Here is a 23,148-nt window from a genome sequence, read left to right as displayed (position 1 = left end):
AACACTGTCACTGACCCATCTGCCACCAACCCACCGCCAACCCACCACCAAATCTGCCCTGAGTCTGTAAGATTCTGAGAACTTGTTTCACTACCGACATGAGCAGGGGACCCAGACAACTTCTAAGAGCTTTTTTCCACACTCACGTACTTGCAGAATTTAAATGTCATCCGACACGTAATCCCGATTAAGAGGCAACTTGATCGGGGTTCTCTAACCTGCTCAGCCTTTCGTGATGAACTTTTCCAAAGTGAATCCTAAATTCAGTGCCTTTACTATCCTGGTTCCCCCTGCTCTCAAACACCAGCAGCACAGCTCCTCCTTCACATGTACACACACACACACACACACAGGTGTAGTGCACACACCACACCCACACCCACACTCACGCGTGCAAGCATGCTCACGTACACACAACAGCACTCCAGGTACACACACACTCTCATCGCCTGCGAGCACCCATGCACACAACACCCCCAGGTGCATACAACGTGTGCACACGCACGCACACCGGCACTCGGGCTGTGCGCGTGGCCGTCCCCCGCCCGGTGCTCCTCTCCTGGCCGCTTGGATACGCACTGCAGGGCTCTCTGCGCTCCTGATGCCCCCTCTGACTCTGCACAATCCTCTCACCTCCTGACGGTGGTCCCTGACTCTGTCTGCCCTGTCCCCCTGTCCCCCATCGCTCGCCGGGAGGGCAAAGTCCCACACAGGCCCCTTTCCCGACTCGTCGTCCGCATGCCAGCCCCTCCTTCCAATTTCCCACGGGGCTCCTTCGCTCAGCACCACACATGCTAGCTTCCTCCAAGCCGGCTCTGTGGGACCCAGTGTCGCTGATGACTTCACGTCCTTCCCGAAAACCCAGGCCCCAAATCTCAGGCTTTCTGGCCCTTCCTCTCCCCAGTCGGTCCCACCGCAGGTGACTGCTCACTGCCGCTTGCCGGGGTGCGTCCCTCGGGACCACAGGACAGCCCGCCACCCTCCTGTCCTCGCAGCCCGCTGCCGGGGAGCCCCTTCCACACTCATGACCACACAACCTTCCCGGCCTCCTCCTTCCCTCTGCCCCTCCGCCCCTGCACGGCAGCCACCTGCTTACGCATGTCCGTCACACGCGGACGTGCCCCAGCTACAAGCCCGCACACACCAGCGATGCGTTCCACGTACGACCTACACGCATGCAGGCACCAGGTACGCGCTCGCACACACTAGCTGCACGTTCGTTTATACGTGACATACACACACATTAACTACACGCCTATATGTACCAGATATGGGAATACACTCTAGCTCCATGGGTGTCCGTACCAGCTACACGAAATACGAACGTATACATACTGGCTAGAAACTTATACACACCGGCCACACACCGGCAACATGGTCCTCGCATGTGCTAGGTGCCTGTTTGCACTTACTGGCTACACGCTTATGTACACACTTGCATACGTGTTTATGCAGACACATATGTATGTACGCACACTAGGTACGCGTTCACACGTGCCAGCCACGTGCACACACATACCAACCACATGAATCGACCCGCATGAGCTACATGCACACGCGAGCCACACATGTATACACACTTGCCACCCAGACACACACACACACACACACACACAAGCTACTTGCCGCCCCACAGCCGCACTCCTGCACCTCTGCTGGTTTTGTCCCCTGTCCCACCCCCCCCACCCCCGCTAGCGGCATCCTTCCTGCTCTGTGTCTGGCGGCCTCCCAGCCGAGAAGCTGCATCTCTGGCTTCCCTTGGGAGCTGTCCCCGCCCCAGCAGGTCTTTTCCTCCTCTCTGTTCTTCAGCTTGCTCCCAGGGTGGAGTCTTAGCAGGCTTAACTGGCGCACACGGGCTATGATCAACGGCTCCTGACCTACAAAAGTGGTGCTTGAATACGGTTCCACGCCAGCGCACAGAGTCTCGGTACGCACAGCGCCCTCACCCGGAAGGGCCGTGCCTGCGCGCCACGTCCCCCGCCGTGTCCTCCCTTGGGGGACACCCCCCACCCCGCCCCCGGGTGCAGTTACCTGGCAGCATATGGTGCACAGGCGTGGCTATGTTGATGTCCTGCAGATGCTTGAGTGTCTCCGTGTGGAAGAGGCGAAGCGTGGAGCCAGAGGTGAAGGCGATCCAGATCCCCACGCCAGCGACGACCATGTGAGAGACCACCATGCCTTCTTCCTGGTGGGCGTCCAGCTGATTCTGGAGAGATCAAGGAGAAGCGGTGGATGGGGCAGCGGGTGTGCCTGGAGCCCCGCCCACCGCGGAGGCAGAGCCCGGCAGTCCCCGGCCGGGGCAGGGTGGGGGGTGGGGGGGCGACGAGAGCAGGAAGACGGGAGGGACAGAGGGACGGAAGGCCCGGGAACAGGGAGACACGATGGCCAAAGGAGGCCAGCCAGCACCCCCGACTTTGGTGGGGAGTCAGCAGCCCTCCCCCAAATCCCGAGCAGGAATGGAGGAGGTCCACGACCCGGCCTTGGGTGGCCCTGAGACGGCCTGTCTGACCCCGCCGCTCCCAGCGCTCCTGGGCTGCCCACAGTGTCTGGGTTTGCAGTCGCCCCTGGCCTGCCCACAAAGGCCAGCTGCTACTTCTCTGTGTGACCAGGTCCTTCCTCCCGGGCTTCTGGCCAAGCTCTGCCCCGTCCACATCTCCATCCTGACAACCCTGCTCTATGGGGACCCACGGGAGCAGATTTTGTGACTTGGTCACAGCGCGGATGGGCCAGCACTGGGCAGCCGGCGTGTTGTCTGCTAGGTCTGGAGGAGGGGTGTGAGCCTGGAGACTCCGTGTGAAGACACGGGGTCCTCAGGGCAGACCAAACCCCATACGGTCCTCCCCACACAGTCCTCCAGCTGGAAACACTGGAGGCTGAGCCACACGGGAAACAGGCGGGCTTACTTCTCTGACCCAAGGGCTGGTCCCAAAAGTCTAAGCGCAGGGGGCGCTGTGTAGAGCCTGCTGAACTGCCCGCCTTCCCCGGCTGCTCCTCTTGGGCCTACGACATGGCGGTCACTACTCCCTGGGGGAGGAAGGCACATCCGGGGGGAGGGTTGTGCACGTTACACAAGCTCGGGAATCAAGGAGCAAAGCCACGTTCTGTCCTTGCCGCGGACACTCCAGGAAAGACGAGGAAGCACAGGTTGCTGGCCCTCAATCCCGGTTTCTAATTCAGTAGGCTGAGGGTGGGGCCCAGAATTAGCATTTCCAGAATGTTCCGAGGGCCCGCCGCTGCTCCACACCCCCTTTTTTCCACTGCTTTCCGGCAAGTTACTTTATCCATTCACTGCGGTTTGTCCTCCTTTCTGTCCCGAGTCACGTCACATGCAGCCTTGATGTGCTCCCAAGATGCCGCGGGCACGACTCCAGTGCTGCTGGCGCACGCTGTCCGCGACTGCCCACTGACGTGTCTCCTGCACTTCGCGGTCGGTGGCCTGTCCTCCCAGAACCAGCTCGTCCTGCAGGCCTGCAGGTCCTGTGGGCCTCCCACCACGTGCGTGGTCTCCAGCAGCACCCCCTTCCGCTGAGGCAAACCGGCCTTCAGAGAGCACGACTTCCTCACATCTGCTCACATTAAAGCCCCTCGGTGGCTCACCATCCACCCAGCGTGGTGGTGTCCCTGCCCCGGCCAGACGTGGCTGCTGTCGTGGGACACCTCCCGCCCTGGCGGGCGTCTGCGATGCTCACAGGGACCAAGGAATAGCCCTAAGCTCGTCCGTAATGAACGTGAGGTCCCTTCCGACCCCACCTGTGCCGCCCTCTCTTCCCACCAGGCTCTCAGGCTCCCCCGACCTTTCTTGCACGTGACAGGCGTCCCTCCTCACAGGCTCTACGTCGTCTCCTTCCAGGAATTCTGCTCTGTCGGGACAGCCGGCGGCATAGGGCTCTCGGGCAGAAATAATCCAGCGTTTCTGTCCTGCCCTGTGTGTCCCTGGCATCAAAGCCACGATTCCGCTCTTTCCTGCCAGCTGCCTGGCGCAGCCAGAGCCACCGCTGGCTGACTTTCTACCAGCTGCAGGAGGTGGGGTCTTGCAGGACCCTGGACTGGCACATCAAGGACAAGCCACAGAAAAGCTAGCTGTGGTCCAACGGAAAGTGCATCGACCTTGAGCCCGTCTGGGACCCAGCGCGTCCAGGTGTGGCACCTGGTGACTTCCCGAAGGCCTGCTGTCCTATGCCGCCCTCGGGGGTCTCGCGCAGTCTAACACCGTCCACCCAGGCCCGCATGGACTCGGTGTTACTCTGACCGCGGTCAGCCCACGCTCTGTGACGTGAAGGAGCTCCTACAACGGGCTGGAGCCTTACGGTCCACCTTCTGACGTTACAGAATCTGCCACCAAGCGTGTCCGTGAATAGGTTTCACGAATGTCTTGAAATGTGTCTCAATGAGAGCTGGCAAAATGTCTTCAAGCCCCTGTCCTGGCTGAACCGGTGACCCTTCCTAAGGAGAGTCTAGACAAATATTTTTGGAAGTCCACGATGACTAAAGTTGATCACGAGTTTGTGGAGATTGGCAACAGTCATTCCAAAATGCCCTCAGGGCCCTCACGGGGATGACGGGGACCCTCCCCTGAACAGATTCCTTTCTCTACTACCTTTGGTGTGATGCTCAGAGGAATTTTTATCTGTGACAGGATTTGTTTCATTGGCGGAAAAAAAAACCAAAACCTTTGCTATCTGAGTTCATTTAGAGTAGAGGTGAGAAATGGTCATGTGTAGACAGAAAATAATTAGGTACGTGCAACTTTTAATAAAAAAAGAAATATATAAAATGGGCAAAAAATTCAAAGGTATAATAAGTAAAATTCTTTCTCTCTCATCCCTGCTACCCTGCTTAGGACAGCTTTTTGTGTGTCTCTGAAAGTACACACACGTGCACGTGTTAAGCAACTGCTAACAACAGGTAATACGTAAAGCGCTCTGCGGGCACTCTCTGTACCTGTACGTTCACACAACAACACTCTGCAACCTGCCCCTCCTCCGCTTAACTGAACACCTGCCAGCGCTGCCTGCTCATTCTCTCCTGCCACTGCCAGGTATGACGTTATTTACCTAGTTCTCCCACTGGTACTCGTTGGGTATTTTCAATTATTCGTGATATCACACAACGTGGCAATACGTAACCTCACCCACACACGTGTGAGCTTATCTAAGGAGCAAACGTCTAGCGGTGGCATTGCCAGGAAAAGGATTGAGCCCTTTGAATGCCAGACGCCAACGCGGGATTGCCTTCCGGAGATGCCGCACAGTGGCCTCCCTCCACTGGCTGAGTCCCGGAGCCCTGGACTTGCCCAGGACCAGCCACGACGCGCCCACAGCTCGCCAACGCTGGAAAGTGAGAATGTTTCACCTTTCGCCCATTTGAAAAATGGCTCCTTGTTACAATAAGCGCTTTCTAGAGATGAGGCTAACACACGTATGCCTGTACGTACGGGTAAACACGTGTGTGAGTACACTGGCCGGGTGTATGAACACATACCTGTGCGCTGCACGATTCTTAGTTTAGTGCCCTATTCGTATTTTTCTCTGAGCTGCCTTATGTCCTCTGAACATTTTTTACTAGCTTGGCTTCTTTCTCTTAAAGTTAATAAGAATTCTCTTTAATAAGAACATTACCTCTCAGCCACAGATGTGGCATATATTTTCTTCATTTTCATTTACAAAAGTTTCTATACAAACACACACTTATTAAATGTGCACAGAAAATGTTCTAAAACCACACCAAATTTATTTTCTTTATTATGGCAACTTCTAGGCATGTGTCATGCTTGGAAAATCTCTCCCACTACAAAGTAATGAGAACATTGTACTGCTTTCTATCTAAGTTTATGATTTTGTTTATGTTTTTAAAATTACCTCCATCTGTAATGTTTACAAGGGAAAAGGCTTGGGGCCAGAGGCACGGCTCCACATTTCCACATGGCCCGTTGTCTCCTGATCCTTTGTTGAACAATCCACGGATTGCACTGATTGGAAAAGGCCACTTCGATCAAATGTCAAGTTTGTCCATGTCCTTGAAGACTATTATGTTCGTACTGAGCACGTTTTTTAAAGTAACGTGTTTGCGGTCGTTAGCAGATAAACAAGCAACAGTTCTTTCATGGGCGTTAGCTGAGTTATCTACTTAATATGGTCTTCCCCAGGTTTCCCTCCCAAATCTAGGAGGAATTTTCTCTCCGTGCAGGGCCACATGCAAGAGGCTGCCAGCATCAGCTGGCCAGAGGCCCTCTGACCACCAGCATCGGAGGCTAACTGGGGCCAGCTCTAAGATGCGTCTCTTCTGTGCCACGCACTCAAGGGGCTTACCTCTATTGTGTGGGTCTCGGCGCTGATCGTAAAAACTTGACCTCCCGAAGCTGCCCATAACGTGTCCTCCGTCATTACGAGACTTCTAACTGGTAGCACGCCTAGTTTTATCACTGTCTGAGGTTCGGGACTCCAGGATCCATCTTGAAAAACAAAAATTTTACTTTCAAATTCAGTTATCTGTACACAGGGAGTAGGGACAGGATCCCAGCTCACTTTAAGTAACAGGCAAAATATCATCAGTAACCGTGACATTCACACGTGGTGCTGGGTGTCCAGAGTTCCACGAGCACCATTTCCACGAGGCAACTCAGCACGGTGGCAGAGCCCGGAGCGCACATGACCCCAGCCCGGCCATCTGGCACATGTCCCGCACAAATGGCCCGCGAGGTGGCCGTGACAGTGTGAGGCATGACGAGGTGATTGATCAGCTCAGCAAGGTGCCCGGCGCCCAGGTGTCTCATACGCCCTGTCATCTACAACACCAATACACGAAATGACCCCGTCGTCAGGAGGAGGGGTCCACACCCACACGGTGCGGGCCAACGTCCGCACCTCCCGCTGCCTTCTCGCTCTTTTGAGCTTTCCCTTGATACGCATCCTGTATCATCAGGATGGACCGTATCTTCCCTGCATTAGAACAGTAAGTCAGAACTGGGAGGAGAGGCTTTCGCTCGCTCTGGTCCTGAAGCACAGGCCCTGATGAAATATGTCGCTTTGCAAATACTTTCAAGGATCTAAGGATGAGGTCTGTCATACTTCACATGAAGTAGAGTCAACAAACAACTTGGAGAGCGGTAAAAAATATGTAAAGCAAGACTAGGCACACATTTTCAACGTGACTACATAATTGTCCTGTGAAAATTTAAAATAACTTTTTCAATTTTCAAAGCAACCACAAATTAAGCCATCATGCCTAAAAACATCTTTAAAAAATTGTTTTTTACATTTATTTATTTTTGAGAGACAGAGAGAAACAGAGCACAAGTGGGGGAAGGGCAGAGAGAGAGGGAGACACAGAATCCCAAGCAGCTCCAGGCTCCGAGCTGTCAGCACAGAGCCCAACATGGGGCTCGATACCACGAACCGTGAGATCGTGACCTGAGCTGAAGTCGTCAGATGCTTAACTGACTGAGCCACCCAGGCGCCCCTATGCCTGAAAGCATTTAATGGTTCATCCACCAGTGCCTCTGACTTCCTAATCAAACCAGAGCTTTGCTCAGGGACGAGGGCACAGTCTTGGTTCCGAACCAAGTTCTGGCTTCTGTGTTCTAGATCTGAAGCACTGAACCTTTTAATCCAATCCCTCTTTATGAATAACTTTAGCTGAGGTTGTGCAACCACCAGGAGGCAACCAGGCAGGTTCTGAATTCCATGGCACACTTTCAAGTTATAATTCAACTTAAATGGAGATGCTTTTATGCTACAATTAGGCCAAAAGATGTTGCAGGACAATTACTGGTTCCAGTGGACAATGACCTGTAAAATCATTTGTAAAATCCGCACTGGACCCGGAGTATCATCGTGTGGTTACACATGCGTGCACACACAAGCACACGCTCACTAGCAGTCACATGTGCACATACATACACACAGAAGCACACAGGCCTTCTCATCTGGGACTCAGAGCCCTTTGAGACCCCGCAGTCTCCACTTTCGATGGGATCACAGAGGCTCCGAGCTGAGACGCGATTCTCCCCAACACTCGCACGGGACTGAGAGAGCAGGGCTGTGGATCCCTGCTGCCCCTGCCCCTGCCCCACGGGGCCTGCCCCCCCGATGTGGCCACGTCCTCCGAATCAAGACGCTTGCTGCTGTCAAGTTATTTTGGTTTGGGACTAACTTCTAACAACTGAACTTTGTTTTCCGACCACCTAAGTCACTCCTTCTACAGATCCCGTACACAAAATCCTCTGGGGGCCATGGGGAGGGCACAATGTCGGTCCCTGGGATGCGGGCCTCAGCTCCAGCTGACACGCCACCTGTCTGGGGACAGCCTCTTTCTGCAGTCTTCCCTCCAGACCTGAGTCCTCAACCAGGCTGTCCAACCACAGCTGGGTGCAAACCCATGCCAATGACATTTTGAGCCCACACTTAAAAATCTGGAAATTTCCTACAGAACATTCCAGATTTCAAATGCCCTGAAAAGTCAGATGCTTGCAGCAGTGCCTGGCTGAGAAGCAGCCTTTCCCCCTCTGGCTAGGCACATCGTCACCCCTCAGAGAACACGACAGTGGGGAAGAGACACCTCTCCAAAGAAGACATTCAGACGGCAGACAGGTACGTGAACTTGCGGTCAGCACCAGCATCATCAGAGAAATGGAGTGAAGGCACAATGGGCCATCGCTCCACACTTGTGAGAATGACATCATCAAAGACACAAGAAACAACAGGTGTTGGCGAGGATGCGGCAAAAGGGGGACCCTCGTGCACAGCTGGTGGGAGTGCAAACTGGTGCAGCCGCTCTGGACGACAGTGTGGAGGCTCCTCAGGAGATTAGAAACAGAACTACTCTACGACCCAGCTGTCCCACTTCTGGGCTCTTACCCGAAGGACACGCGAACAGTAATTTGAAAAGGCCTGTCCGCCCCACGTTCACACGGCATTATTTACAATCACCAAGACACGGAGAAGATCCAAGTGCCCCCCAACGTGTGAATGGACAGAGATGTGCTATACATACAACGGAATATCATTTGGCCATAGAAAATGAGCAAATCCTACTGCTTGTAACGTAGGAGACAGGTCAGACAAAGACAGACAAACCCGCTAATGGCTCTTGGCCGCCCTCAGGAAGGGCACAGACCCCTGCTCCCCACCCTTTCTAGCCTGCTCCCTTCCCGGGGTCCCGCAGCGGCCCGGCCCCCTGGCCGAGCTCCATAGGACGGGCACCTCCAGGCTGGCTCCACGGCCTTCCCGCACACGACTCTGACCCCAGCACCCCCCAGCGCTCTTTGGGTGCCCTGAGAGCTATGTTCACCCCTGGGTACTGTTCTGTTCGCCCCCCGGACGTGAGGAGTAGGACCTGTGCCCATCTGCAGCCGCTGGTGACCAGCTCAGGGTCCCCTGAACCAGCCAACACTCAGACTGTCCCTGAGATGTTGACTGACCCAAGTACAGAGCCGGGGGGAGGGGGGTTGCCGAGGTGGACCACAGGCGGGCAGGAGCCGGTGGGGGTTCCTGAGGTGGACCACAGGTGGGTAGGAGCTGAGGGGGTGTTCCCAGGGTGGACCACAGGTGGGCAGGAGCTGGGTGGGGGTGGGGTTCCTGGGGGTAGACCACAGGTGGGCAGGAGCCGGGGGTGGGGGTGGGTTCCCAGGGTGGACCACAAGTGGGCAGGAGCCAGGGCAGGGGTGGGGGTGGGTTCCCAGGGTGGACAATAGCGGGCAGGAGTCGGGGCAGGGGGGGTTCCCGGGGTGGGCCACAGGTAGACAGGAGCTGGGCAGGGGTGGGGTTCCTGGGGTAGACCACAGGCGGGCAGGTGCTGGGGAGGGGGGGGCATTCCCAGGGTGGACCACAGGAGGGCAGGAGCCAGGGTGAGGGTTCCTGGGGTGGACCACAGGCAGACAGGCAGGTATCAGGAACAGAAAGGACCCAAGGGGGCCAGGCAACCCCCATTCCTTATGGGGCCTCAGCCCTTGGCTTCCCTCACTCAACCCTTCTGATAAATTTGCCATTTTACTTTTCCTCGTCGGGGACCCAACTGGACACGGGGCTGCCCAGTTGCCGTGGAAACCAGCCAGGATGTGCAAACCGCCCGGACTGGGCAGAGGAAGGGTAGGTAGGGCGCTGAGTGCTCACACGTAACGTGTCAGGTGGGGCCCCGTGACAGGACCAGCGCCCTTGCAAGAAGGGGACGCCCCAGAGCGCGTGCTCCGTCCGCCGCGTGAGGACCCTGTCCCTCGGTGGGGAGGCGCCCTCCATAGCAGAAAGCGACTCTCCCCAGGGACCCGCTGCCACACCCTGCTCAGGCACCGCTCTGTGGTATCTGCTATGGCGCCCGAGCCAGCCAAGACACGACGTCTTAGCACTGAGGCCCCGGGGCGGCCCACAATCCCACATGTCCGTGTAACCCCCAGACGAGAGGTGCAGGGAGGCCTGCCAGCCAGGGGTGAGGTGAGAAGGAGCCCCTGAGAACAAGAGCTTCCGCAAAGGGGTGACAATCCGTCAGATCAGAACTGGCAGGAGCAGGTGTGGACACAAGGGCCCCTGCCTCTGCCTCTGAGAGCTGCAGCCCGGGGGGCCCCGGGGGCCCCGGGGAAGAGATGCCCACCGGCCCCTCTGCTGTCACCGGAAGCCACTGGAATGCTCAGCCAAGCCTGTGACAAGAGAAGGAGCCTGAGGAGGAGGGACGATGGCCGGGCTGGTGGGCTGGTGACAACCTCGCGTAGCCGCTCACCCGGGTGGCCTGCAGTGCCCCCCCTCCCCCGGGTAAGAGAGCCTTGCGGGGCCGGGGGACAGAAGCGTGGCTGAGGGGAGACAGACGCACACAGAGGAAGATACTTGGCAGCCTGCTAAGGGGTCACCAGGAGACCGTCCTCTGAAACAGCTTCCCGCCTGTGCGGCTGGGGTGTTCCTTTCGGGGCTGGGAAGTCACGTGCCCAGGACAGGTGGGGGTAAGCGCTGGCGGGGATGTGACCCAGAAGCACACAGCTCAGTCCACAGCAAACCCCCGGACACGGCCACGAGACCGGCCATGCAGACGCGCACACAGCACAGACGCAATTACCTTCCGCCTTCTGGTAGACGGCCACGGCCCCGTTGACCAGGCCGGCATACAGGCTCTGGGCCGCGCAGGCAAGGCTCATGACCGTGGACTTGTCCGGGGTAAAGAAGTGCTGCAGACGCACCTTCTTGGAGCCTTGGCTGCTCTTGTAAATGGAGATGCTTCAAGAGAAGAACGCAAACCTTGTCAGCGCATTTGCTCGGGAAGGAAGGGCAGCCTCATCTCATCACAAAGTGCTCGTGACACCCCAGCCCTTCCCGCCTCCTCCCGCCCTGGGCAGAAACGCTGCTGCCTCTCAGCCCTCTTCGCTTCATTTTAAAGGAGAAAGTTTGGGTTACACAGATTTTTAAAAATTACTTCTTTCAATCTATCTTAAAACTTCGTATCAGGAAAACCATGTTAACTTTCCTTTAAAAGGTGTCTGTGTTCAATATGTTTACAGCACAGACTCTGGCCGTGTTTTTTCCAAAACATGAAGAGAAAGGTACTTTTGAAATCAGGGATGAGAAGAAACACGTCAGGGGAAGCGCCAGGCAGCACGGGCGCACTTGCTGGTCGTGTCAAAGGTCAGCGACCCCAGCCACTCTCGCCACGCAGTGTCACCCAACAGATGGAGCAGGTGACCGTCCGGCTCCTCGTCACAGAGCGGCACGTGGGGCTCACCTCCCCTCCTCAGTGCCCAGGCAGATGGTGGGCACGCCTGGCGCTCTCCCGGCCGTGGCCCCGGGCTCCGCAGGGATGAACACCATGCACAGCGTCCGAGACTCCACGTTGAAGCACTCGATGACTTTGGGGCTGGAGCTTTGAAAGGAGACGATGGCGATCTGGCCCATCTGACTGGTGCAGCTTCCAATCTGAGGCAGGGGTGGGGTGGGGGGTGAGGGGGGAGAGAGGAGCGGCTAAGAGCTTCCACAGCAGCTTCGGATCTGAGGCAGGGGTGGGGTGGGGAGGAGCACTGGGAGCTTCCACAGCAGCTTCGGATCTGAGGTGGGGGGGGGAGGAGCACTGGGAGCTTCCACAGCAGCTTCGGATCTGAGGTGGGGGGGGGGGGGGAGGTGCACTGGGAGCTTCCACAGCAGCTTTTGATCTGAGGCAGGGGTGGGGGGGAGGAGCACTGGGAGCTTCCACAGCAGCTTCGGATCTGAGGTGGGTGGGGGGGGAGGTGCACTGGGAGCTTCCACAGCAGCTTTGGATCTGAGGCAGGGGTGGGGGGGAGGAGCACTGGGAGCTTCCACAGCAGCTTAGGATCTGAGGCAGGGGTGGGGGGGAGGAGCACTGGGAGCTTCCACAGCAGCTTCAGATCTGAGGTGGGGGGGGGAGGTGCACTGGGAGCTTCCACAGCAGCTTCGGATCTGAGGCAGGGGTGGGGGGGGAGCACTGGGAGCTTCCACAGCAGCTTCGGATCTGAGGTGGGGGGGGGGGGAGAGAGGAGCAGCTGGGAGCTTCCACAGCAGCTTTGGATCTGAGGCAGGGGTCGGGGGGGGAAGAGCACTGGGAGCTTCCACAGCAGCTTCAGATCTGAGGGGGGCGGGGAGGAGCACTGGGTGCTTCCACAGCAGCTTCGGATCTGAGGCAGGGGTGGGGGGGGATCACTGGGAGCTTCCACAGCAGCTTCGGATCTGAGGCAGGGGTGGGGGAGAGAGGAGCGGTTAAGAGCTTCCACAGCAGCTTCGGATCTGAGGCAGGGGTGGGGTGGGGAGGAGCACTGGGAGCTTCCACAGCAGCTTCGGATCTGAGGCAGGGGTTGGGGAGAGAGGAGCGGCTAAGAGCTTCCACAGCAGCTTCGGATCTGAGGCAGGGGTGGGGTGGGGAGGAGCACTGGGAGCTTCCACAGCAGCTTTGGATCTGAGGTGGGGGGGGGGGGGAGGTGCACTGGGAGCTTCCACAGCAGCTTTGGATCTGAGGCAGGGGTGGGGGGGAGGAGCACTGGGAGCTTCCACAGCAGCTTCAGATCTGAGGTGGGGGGGGGAGGTGCACTGGGAGCTTCCACAGCAGCTTTGGATCTGAGGCAGGGGTGGGGGGGAGGAGCACTGGGAGCTTCCACAGCAGCTTCGGATCTGAGGCAGGGGTGGGGGGAGGAGCACTGGGAGCTTCCACAGCAGCTTCAGATCTGAGGTGGGGGGGGAGGTGCACTGGGAGCTTCCACAGCAGCTTTGGATCTGAGGCAGGGGTGGGGGGGAGGAGCACTGGGAGCTTCCACAGCAGCTTCGGATCTGAGGTGGGGGGGGGGGGAGGTGCACTGGGAGCTTCCACAGCAGCTTTGGATCTGAGGCAGGGGTCGGGGGGGAAGAGCACTGGGAGCTTCCACAGCAGCTTCAGATCTGAGGGGGGGGGGAGGAGCACTGGGTGCTTCCACAGCAGCTTCGGATCTGAGGCAGGGGTGGGGGGGGATCACTGGGAGCTTCCACAGCAGCTTCGGATCTGAGGCAGGGGTGGGGGAGAGAGGAGCGGCTAAGAGCTTCCACAGCAGCTTCGGATCTGAGGCAGGGGTGGGGTGGGGAGGAGCACTGGGAGCTTCCACAGCAGCTTCGGATCTGAGGTTGGGGGGGGGAGGTGCACTGGGAGCTTCCACAGCAGCTTTGGATCTGAGGCAGGGGTGGGGGGGAGGAGCACTGGGAGCTTCCACAGCAGCTTCAGATCTGAGGTGGGGGGGGGAGGTGCACTGGGAGCTTCCACAGCAGCTTTGGATCTGAGGCAGGGGTGGGGGGGAGGAGCACTGGGAGCTTCCACAGCAGCTTCGGATCTGAGGCAGGGGTGGGGGGAGGAGCACTGGGAGCTTCCACAGCAGCTTCAGATCTGAGGTGGGGGGGGGAGGTGCACTGGGAGCTTCCACAGCAGCTTCGAATCTGAGGCAGGGGTGGGGGGGAGGAGCACTGGGAGCTTCCACAGCAGCTTCAGATCTGAGGTGGGGGGGGGAGGTGCACTGGGAGCTTCCACAGCAGCTTCAGATCTGAGGTGGGGGGGGGAGGTGCACTGGGAGCTTCCACAGCAGCTTCAGATCTGAGGTGGGGGGGGGAGGTGCACTGGGAGCTTCCACAGCAGCTTCGGATCTGAGGTGGGGGGGGGGGAGGAGCACTGGGAGCTTCCACAGCAGCTTCAGATCTGAGGTGGGGGGGGGAGGTGCACTGGGAGCTTCCACAGCAGCTTCAGATCTGAGGTGGGGCGGGGAGGTGCACTGGGAGCTTCCACAGCAGCTTCGGATCTGAGGTGGGGGGGGGGGAGGTGCACTGGGAGCTTCCACAGCAGCTTTGGATCTGAGGCAGGGGTGGGGGGGAGGAGCACTGGGAGCTTCCACAGCAGCTTTGGATCTGAGGCAGGGGTGGGGGGGAGGAGCACTGGGAGCTTCCACAGCAGCTTCAGATCTGAGGTGGGGGGGGAGGTGCACTGGGAGCTTCCACAGCACGCGGAGGCCTGACACTCCATGGCAACGAGAGAACCGACATGCCCACAAGGGCCGGCGCGATTAAGAGGGTCGGGGGCGCCTAAACGATCTGCCGTCAGAGCACATTTCTCTTCAACTCACGAGGCTGCTCTTCCCGTTAATTCTCATAACAGGAGGGGGGTTTCGGCTTTTTACAGTTCGTGTTTCCATCCCTGAAAACCTGCGTCCCCAGCACCACACAGGTGACGGCCAGCTCAGGCACCACTTGAGTCCTAAGTACCCGAATACCGAGTCTCAGCACTTTAACACTAACGCTCACCTAGGAAAATGAGCTCTTGAGACGAGGCAGCGTCAGAACGCCTCCCCACGTGGTCACCAGCGTTCGCGTGCGAGGCCGTGTGCAGGCGCCTGTGACACCTGTGTCACCGCGGGGAGGCCCGCGAACCTATCTGCCGGGTCACTGAACACACTCGGCAAACTTTGTTTCCAATTTGAAGTTAAACTGTTGGTTTACTTATTATTTTTATTTTTGAGAGAGAGACACACGCACAGAGTGTGGGTGGGGGAGAGGCAGAGAGAGAGGGAGACACAGAATCTGACACAGATTCCAGGCTCCCGATGCGGGGCTCGAACTCCTGAAGCACGAGATCATGACCCGAGCCAGTCGGACGCTGAACCGACTGAGCCACCCGGACACCCCCAACTTAAATTGTTAAGTGGGAAAGAGTGGGATCTTGCTCTCGGAAGAACTGACCCCACAGAGCTCGCGAGGTCCTGGAGGGGAAAGTTGGCCGAGTAGGTGGTGGTTAGGCTTCACAGACCCTTTGTCCTTTGTGCCGGCTTTGCAAATGTTGCCACACTCCCCTGACCCTTCCTGCGGTGTCTCCACGCTCACATAAGCGTCCTGCTCGGACAGCCTTCCAGGCGAACGGTGCCACCAGCTGGCCCTGCTCTGACCGGCAGGGGCGGGGTGCGACCAGGAGAGGGAGTGAGGTACCCATTTCACGTCGGACTGGTGGGAAAACTCTCTTAACGTTCAAAAACCTTAGGGAGATAAGCCCGTCCCACCCTCGGTGGCTGGGTGCACAGAACAGCCCGGTAATGAGGCGGCCCCTTCTGCGCACTCAGGGAGGCCACTGACCACACAGAGGCGCTGGCTGGGGGCAGGAGAGGTCGCCTGAGCACTGGGCACCTCGGAGCTGTAAGACAGCAGGGCGCCCGTCGGGGAGGAGGCTGGGGGAGCGCAGGGAGCGGGGCACAGGAGACCTCAAAACACAGTGCATGGGGACGCACTTTGGGTGCAGGAACCAGAAACCCCGCTTCAACTGCAGCGTAGTCCAAATGCAACACTTCATTTAGAAGAAATTAACTACTAAGTTTCCAGTGTAAAAAAGCCAGCAACGGCTTGGACAGGGAAAAAAGAAATCTTGTGAGATTTAACCACCCAAATTAAAGAAACATTTAAATTCCTATATTCGTTAAATTGGTTGAATCTAACCTGGTAAAGTTTTAGATGGGAAAGAAAAGGCAGGGAGACTCGCACATCTTTCCCGAAAGTGTTCAGTCCCCTCTCCTGGTCCGTGACTTCCGTGTTTATAAACACAGCCCAGGACACGCGGGCAGCGAGCACGCGTTCCAAGTCTGAACCTTTCAAACCTACGGCTTCTCGTCACGCGGCCCACGAACCCTGATTCTTCAGGGACCCGCATTAAAGACACGCAGCGCGTCTTACCCACAGGAAACCATGCGCCGTGGACGACGAATCCGGCTGAACCTCATTATTCACGCAGGGCTCAGGATTGTAGGCGGCACATTCGATCTAGCGGGAATAAAATCAAACGCCCACATTTAACACAGAACCAGGAGGTGTCCAGACGCCACGGTGCCTTGAGCAGATGACAGACTTCTGACACTGAGACACAAAAACCGCAGGTGATTACGTATTAGAGATTAGAATGGGAGGAAAAAAACAGACTAAAATCGGCTTTTTGGAAGCAACCCTCTAAGGAGCCACATGGGTCATCACTTGAGTATCTTCGGACCCCAGGACGCGCCGCAAACGTCTCGGGGCGCACGGGTGGCTGCGGCGTCCCGGATGCTGGTGGCCTGGGCACGTGGATGCGCGGTCCTGACCTCTGCCTGCCAGCCCGCCTCCCTGGGGAGCCGCAGGGGGCCCAGGCTCCAGGCCCAGGTGTTGGCCTGAGACCAGGAAGCAGGAATGTCTTTACTTGTTTCTCACGGGAGGACACATCCACATGTCCCCGAAGACACCCGCTGCGTTGCCTCAACAGGCAGCACAGGACCACGAACAAAACAGCCCCTCGGCCCAGACTTGCTTCAGCAAACAGTGTGCGACCCTTCAGGCAAACACGAAGCCTCTGATTGTGACCCACTGTCGGAAGTGGATGCCGCCCTCTGACTGTGACCCACTGACCGTGACCCACGTGGGAACTGGGTGCCGCCCTCTGACTGTGACCCACTGTGGGAACTGGATGCCGCCCTCTGACTGTGACCCACGGTGGGAACTGGGTGCCGCCCTCTGTGACCCACTGACCGTGACCCACTGTGGGAAATGGATGCTGCCCTCTGACTGTGACCCACTGACCGTGACCCCCTGTGGGAACTGGGTGCTGCCCTCTGACTGTGACCCACTGTGGGAAATGGATGCTGCCCTCTGACTGTGACCCACTGTGGGAACTGGAGGCCGCCCTCTGACTGCGACCCACTGACCGTGACCCACTGTGGGAAATGGATGCTGCCCTCTGACTGTGACCCACTGACCGTGACCCCCTGTGGGAACTGGGTGCTGCCCTCTGACTGTGACCCACTGTGGGAAATGGATGCTGCCCTCTGACTGTGACCCACTGTGGGAACTGGAGGCCGCCCTCTGACTGTGACCCACTGACCGTGACCCATGGTGGGAACTGGGTGCCGCCCTCTGACTGTGACCCATTTTGGGACCTGGATGTCGCTCTCTGTGACCCACTGACCGTGACCCACTGTGGGAACTGGGGGCCGCCCTCTGACTGTGACCCACTGACCGTGACCCACTGTGGGAACTGGGGGCCGCCCTCTGACTGTGACCCACTGACCGTGACCCACTGTGGGAACTGGGGGCCGCCCTCTGACTGTGACCCACTGACCGTGACCCACTGTGGGAACTGGGGGCTGCCCTCTGACTGTGATCCACTGACCGTGACCCATGGTGGGAACTGGGTGCCGCCCTCTGACTGTGACCCATTTTGGGACCTGGATGTCGCTCTCTGTGACCCACTGACCGTGACCCTCTGTGGGAACTGGAGGCCGCCCTCTGACTGTGACCCACTGACCATGACCCACTGTGGGACCTGGGGGCCACCCTCTGACTGTGACCCATTTTGGGAACTGGATGCTGCCCTCTGATGGTGACCCGCTGACCATGACCCACGGCGGGAACTGGAGGCCGCCCTCTGACTGTGACCCACTGACCATGACCCACTGTGGAAAATGGATGCTGCCCTCTGACTGTGACCCACTGTGGGAACTGGAGGCCGCCCTCTGACTGTGACCCACTGACCGTGACCCATGGTGGGAACTGGGTGCTGCCCTCTGACTGTGACCCATTTTGGGACCTGGATGTCATTCTCTGTGACCCACTGACCGTGACCCACTGTGGGAACTGGAGGCCGCCCTCTGACTGTGACCCACTGACTGTGACCCACTGTGGGAACTAGGGGCCGCCCTCTGACTGTGACCCACTGACCGTGACCCCCTGTGGGAAATGGATGCTGCCCTCTGACTGTGACCCACTGTGGGAACTGGAGGCCGCCCTCTGACTGTGACCCACTGACCGTGACCCATGGTGGGAACTGGGTGCCGCCCTCTGACTGTGACCCACTGACCGTGACCTACAGTGGGACCTGGATGCCGCCAAGCCAAGGGCAGCTGAGCCCACAGGTCTGAGACGTGTGCCCTGGGAGGACTAAGGGTGCCCTGCAGGCGTCAGATGCGCGACAAAGCCCCAGCGCCAGGCCGACGGCTGAGCAGAAAGGCAGGCCTCGCCTTCGTGCTCTAATGATCCTAACTGGCTCCCCGCCACACAGCCACGGAGAAGGGGAGACCATAGTTGACTTGGGGCGACAACATGGGGCGCTGTCCCCACCCAGACCAAGAGGGCACACAGACAGTGGGCCCTGTCTCCCGGTCCACCCTCCTGTCACCTTGAACTCCTGCTGCTTGGCCACCGTCACTGCCATGTGTCCCACGAGGAGGGGGTGTCTCTCCTTCTTAATCTGATTCCCATCATCCTCCACGCAGAACCAGCCCATGTGGTTCTCCTCCTCTGTGGTCAGGTCAGAGAGAACGGGGAGGGACAGCTGAGCCATCGGCAGCTTCCTGGGGGCCCTGTGGAGCCCAGGCTTGGGCCACCCTTCCCCCCCAACCTGTGTGCGTGGACCCCAGGCTCGCCGCCCCCCTGCCCTGCGTGCATAACCCAGGCTCAGCCCCCCAACCCTACCCTGCGCGCACAGACCCCAGGCTCAGGCCTGCTATCCTGCGTGCAGACCCCAGACTCGGGCCCCCTGCCCTGTGCGCGTGGACCCCAGACTCGGGCCTCCTCTCTTGAGCACGGACTCCAGGCTCGGGCCCCCCTGCCCTGGGCGCACGCACTGCATGCTCAGCGCCCCCCTCCCCCGCACTGAGTGTGCGGACCCCAGGCTCGGGCCTCCTGTCTTACGCACAGACTCCAGGCTCAGGGCCCCCCACCCAGTGCGCACACACCCCATGCTCAGCACCCCTCCCCCGCCCTGCACGCACGCACCCCATGCTCAGCCACCCCCCCCCCCATTGAGCACGCGAATCCAGCCTCGGGCTCCTGCCCTGGGCGTGTGGACCCCAGACTCGGGCCTCCTCTCTTGAGCGTGGACCCCAGGCTTGGGCCTCCTGCCCTGGGCGCATGGACCCCAGACTCGGGCCTCCTGCCCTACAGGGGATAGCAGAACTAAACATTCATCTCTGGAAAACAGCACAATCTTTCCTCAAGGGAAAAGCAGTATGTTCGCTGCTTTATCTGAGAAAGCGCGTCCGTCCGGCGTTCCGGTGTGCTCCCCGTGACTGCGCTGGCGCAAAGGGCTGAGAGACATCACTTGTAAAGCACCTAAGGCTGTTTTTCTTGATCCCCCTTTTTTTTTAAGCAACGGAAATGTCCAGATTCAAATACCACAGATACAGTGAGAGGGTTTTTGACAACGGGACAACGGTATGGGACCAAAAAAAAAGTGAAATGAGGACATATTTTGCTATAGAGCAAGTTGCCCATCTCAGCTCTGGGCTCTTAATGAAAGCTCTTAAAGACACAGAGAGCTCGTTTCCAGGTTCAGCTCACTCCTCAGGGAGCGGGCCATTTCCTGGGTTGTGGACTTGCTGAGGAGCCTGGCCTGATGAAGCATTAGATTATTCAGGAAGGAGGGGGGGCTCACGTGGGACAAGGGCGCTTCACTCATCACAGCTCCGGGGGCGAGAGCATCACAAGGGCCCAGTTCCCTTCTGTGTCTAATTTTCATTTAACGACCACATCTCAAAGAGAACTGCACACACATGTGTACATGCACTCAATATCCAGCGTGAGCTGAGCAACAGACCCGTGTGTGTGAGTCACACACATCTCCCTACGCAGGTCTAGAGAGAGAGGTCTGCCCGATACGTGGATGGAAAGACAGCAAGGCTTTGGACAAAGGAGCAGGAAAGTAACCATGAGGTCAACTTGTCTCGGATCAAACTACAGGACTTCCTTTTCCTGCTGCAGGATCGTTGAGTGACTACTCGGTGCCACCCTATACTTTCTCCCAGGTTGGGGAGGGGGAACCACGGCTAGACCCAGACCCGACTCCCGACTCCCGGGCCTTTATTGCGAGTGCTGGCAGTCTCAGCTGATGTCAATGTTTTGTTACAATAAAAGGAACGGCTTACTTTTTTCTAGGATCCCTAAATTATAACATAGAGGTCTTAAAAAATCACTCATCCTGGAGCCAATTTTTCCCGTTTAAAAACATTCTTTCAAAAAAAAAAAAACAAAAACATTCTTTCAGGGACACCTGTGTGGCTCGGTCGGTTAAGCGCCTGACTTCAACTCAGGTCATGATCTCACGGTTCTGTTCGTGAGTTCGAGCCCCATGTCAGGCTCTGTGCTGACAGCTCAGAGCCTGGAACCCGGTTCAGGTTCTGTGTCTCTCTCTCTGCCCCTCCGCCGCTCATGCTCTGCCTCTCTCTCTCTCTCGAAAGTAGATAAACATTTAAAAAAATAAAAAATAAAAACATTCTTTCAGGTGAATGGATGACTCTATCGTCGAGGTCATTCTCGACCTGGTTTTATCCTCTCAGGCACATATTTCACCATCACGGAGAAAACCAGGGGACCAGCGGACGCAGCCTGGTCGTGCGACCATCCCTCACTTAGCTTCCATGAGCCCAGTCTTACCCAGGGCGAGCTTGGCCATCTTCAAGTTGTTGGTCCAGGACTCTTTGATGGCAGGCGTGAACGTATTGAACACAGCCGTGAAGAATGTGGGCCGCCCGGACCTGCCAGGGACAGAGGAAAGGCATTCGTGTCCCACAGTGTGTCCCATCCAGGACACTGCACCCTGCCTGCCCGGCGCCATCACCAGACCACGAAGGCTGCGTCACGACAGAGCGAGCTGCCCAGCCGGCCAAGGAGGCCCCTGGCAGGGTCACTACTAACTTGTCCTGCTTCCCGGGAAGCTGTAACTGGAGTCTGCAGCAGTCCGCAGCCCTGATCTCCTCTTCTTTCTTCAAGATGAGCCTTTGTAAACCCGACGTCCAGTCGTGGGCTACTGACTGGTTTAGGTTCTGCCAACGAAACACATACGTGCGCGTTTTACGTGCGTTAACAAGGTGGGGCCGGCGCAAGGAGGACAGCAAGGCGGGACCAGGAAAGTTCAGAGGAGACAGTAACGCTCTGTTGGATTCCAAACACGAACTCCGGGGCTCGGGCCGTGTGCCAGTCTGGCTCAGACATGTCTGAGAGGGAACTGCTACTCAAGGCCACGCGCAGACGGAGGACAGCGACCCTGAAATAGTCCCGCCCCACCCGAAACGGGAGAAAACACGCGGTCGGACTGGTTCTTAAAACCACCGTAATTGTCACGTCTGGTGGGACCCGGAGGCACGGCCACGCTCTGACAAGGACTTACAAGTGACAAAAGAATCCTGAGTCACGCGGCTTCGACCGTTACCTGATAGTTCCCCTTGAGGTTACCGATCAGCTGAGAAATCTGACCGATGACGTTCAGGTCATGTAGGAGGTTCTGCAGATCCTGGTACAGCTGTCCCGGCCCCACGTACACCTGGTCTGCAAAACAAGCAAGCAGCACGCGCCTGAAGCGCAGTCTGCACCTACGCTGGCGGGGGCAGAAAGCACTAAAATTAAGATTCTGGTCGACTTAGAATGTTTTTAAAAAGTGGGTACTTTCAAGCACTCGGTGGTTTTTCCTTTTCTAAGTTTTAACTGTGGAATGATTTCAGACATAAGAAAGACGCACAGAGGTCCCCCGCGTACGCCCTTCGCCCTGCGTCCCGGGACGCCACGATCTCACGGAGCCACACGGACACAGCACCGCTAAGTAACCTGCAGCCTCCCCACTCACGTCATCTCGGTGCGCGGTCCCACGCGCACTTAGCTGCTCTGGTCTCCTTAACTCTCCTCCAGTCTAGGCCCGTTCCTTGGGCGTCTGTCTTTCATGACCTCAACTTTGTGACCCGAGCCGGTGAGCTGTTTCATGGAACATCTCACGCTCTGGCTCTGACGGACGGTTTACCACTCTGGGTGTTCTCTAAGCCTTATTGATGTCATTGCGGTAAGCGGTGTCTACACACGGCACCGGACCCAAACCAAATTTCCCGTAACCAGGGTCATCCGACACCAGAGTGGGCTCCCCAGTGCGCTGTCTCTAATGTGAATAACAGGAACACAGACAGGACTCTCGTGTCCGGGGGGAGGGGGGAGGGGGACAGCGTCCCTCCAGGGCCCGCCCCCCCGCTGCCCTGGACTCAGGGCGGCCTGCAGGTCACAGGACGCAGTTCCAAGTATTCTGTCACTTCCCCCCACAGTCACACAGGCAGGATTCGCACACAGAACCACACTCACAGCCCATACTTTGAAGGACGTGCAGTGGTAGCCACACTTCTCTCCCACGTCCACGGAAATATACCGCCTCGCGTCCCCTCGACGGTAACCGGCAACAGGCGGAGCAGGAGCTCCGACCCAGGGACGAGGGGAGGCTCCACTGAGTGAGCAAGAGGTGTCTCTCGGGGCTCATGTTTCCACGGCACCAGCTTCGCGGCGTCAGCCCAGGAGCCAGTGGTCAGAGCTGCCTCAGAGCTCAGCACGAGGCTGTGCCGGGTTGGGCATCGACACTCAGTAAATGAAATTGAGTACGTATGTTGTCAGCCAAAATTATCTTAAATTACAAACGTACTGTTAGGGAAGAACAGGATGTAAAGTTGACCCATGTGACCACCGGGACGGTTTTTCAGGCGTGGCCCAGAAGAAACCAGGTCTCCCGGTTGGTTCCAGGCTCCACTGACCGTGACTCAGAATCCTTAAGAATTGCGAACAAGGTGCCCTGTGTTTTCACGGTGCGCGTGGCCCAGCACATGGGGCGGTGGGGGGGACAGAGATCTGAGGCAGGTTCCGAGCTGTCCGTGCAGAGCCCGCCATGGGGCCCCACGAAAATCAG

At 57.9% G+C, this 23,148-nt stretch overlaps 2 protein-coding genes across 9 annotated transcripts in view; both read right to left on the bottom strand.

Moving 5' to 3' along the window:
• The window catches only part of ARHGEF10 (Rho guanine nucleotide exchange factor 10), a 108,169-nt gene that overhangs the window by 8,701 nt on the left and 76,320 nt on the right, over positions 1 to 23,148 (bottom strand). For all 8 annotated transcript variants that reach the window (XM_058719813.1, XM_058719817.1, XM_058719814.1 and 5 more), the window contains 9 exons: positions 21,646 to 21,761; positions 21,132 to 21,259; positions 20,871 to 20,971; positions 18,616 to 18,737; positions 16,149 to 16,235; positions 11,698 to 11,888; positions 11,038 to 11,195; positions 6,309 to 6,451; positions 2,032 to 2,206 (listed from right to left, as the gene is read on the bottom strand). In XM_058719813.1, coding sequence (XP_058575796.1) covers positions 2,032 to 2,206; positions 6,309 to 6,451; positions 11,038 to 11,195; positions 11,698 to 11,888; positions 16,149 to 16,235; positions 18,616 to 18,737; positions 20,871 to 20,971; positions 21,132 to 21,259; positions 21,646 to 21,761 — 1,221 coding nt within the window. The remainder of the gene's footprint in view (positions 1 to 2,031; positions 2,207 to 6,308; positions 6,452 to 11,037; positions 11,196 to 11,697; positions 11,889 to 16,148; positions 16,236 to 18,615; positions 18,738 to 20,870; positions 20,972 to 21,131; positions 21,260 to 21,645; positions 21,762 to 23,148) is intronic.
• CLN8 (CLN8 transmembrane ER and ERGIC protein) overlaps positions 22,052 to 23,148 on the bottom strand; it is a 130,464-nt gene continuing 129,367 nt past the window's right edge. Inside the window, exon 4 of the transcript XR_009258854.1 lies at positions 22,052 to 22,061. The gene's annotated coding sequence lies outside the window, so the exon portion shown is untranslated. The remainder of the gene's footprint in view (positions 22,062 to 23,148) is intronic.

Source organism: Neofelis nebulosa, chromosome 3 (genome assembly GCF_028018385.1).
Source record: "Neofelis nebulosa isolate mNeoNeb1 chromosome 3, mNeoNeb1.pri, whole genome shotgun sequence".
In the NCBI taxonomy this organism is placed as follows: domain Eukaryota; kingdom Metazoa; phylum Chordata; class Mammalia; order Carnivora; family Felidae; genus Neofelis; species Neofelis nebulosa.
The sequence above is the reverse complement of the archived record's forward strand: the minus strand, read 5'-3'. Positions and strand labels throughout refer to the sequence as shown.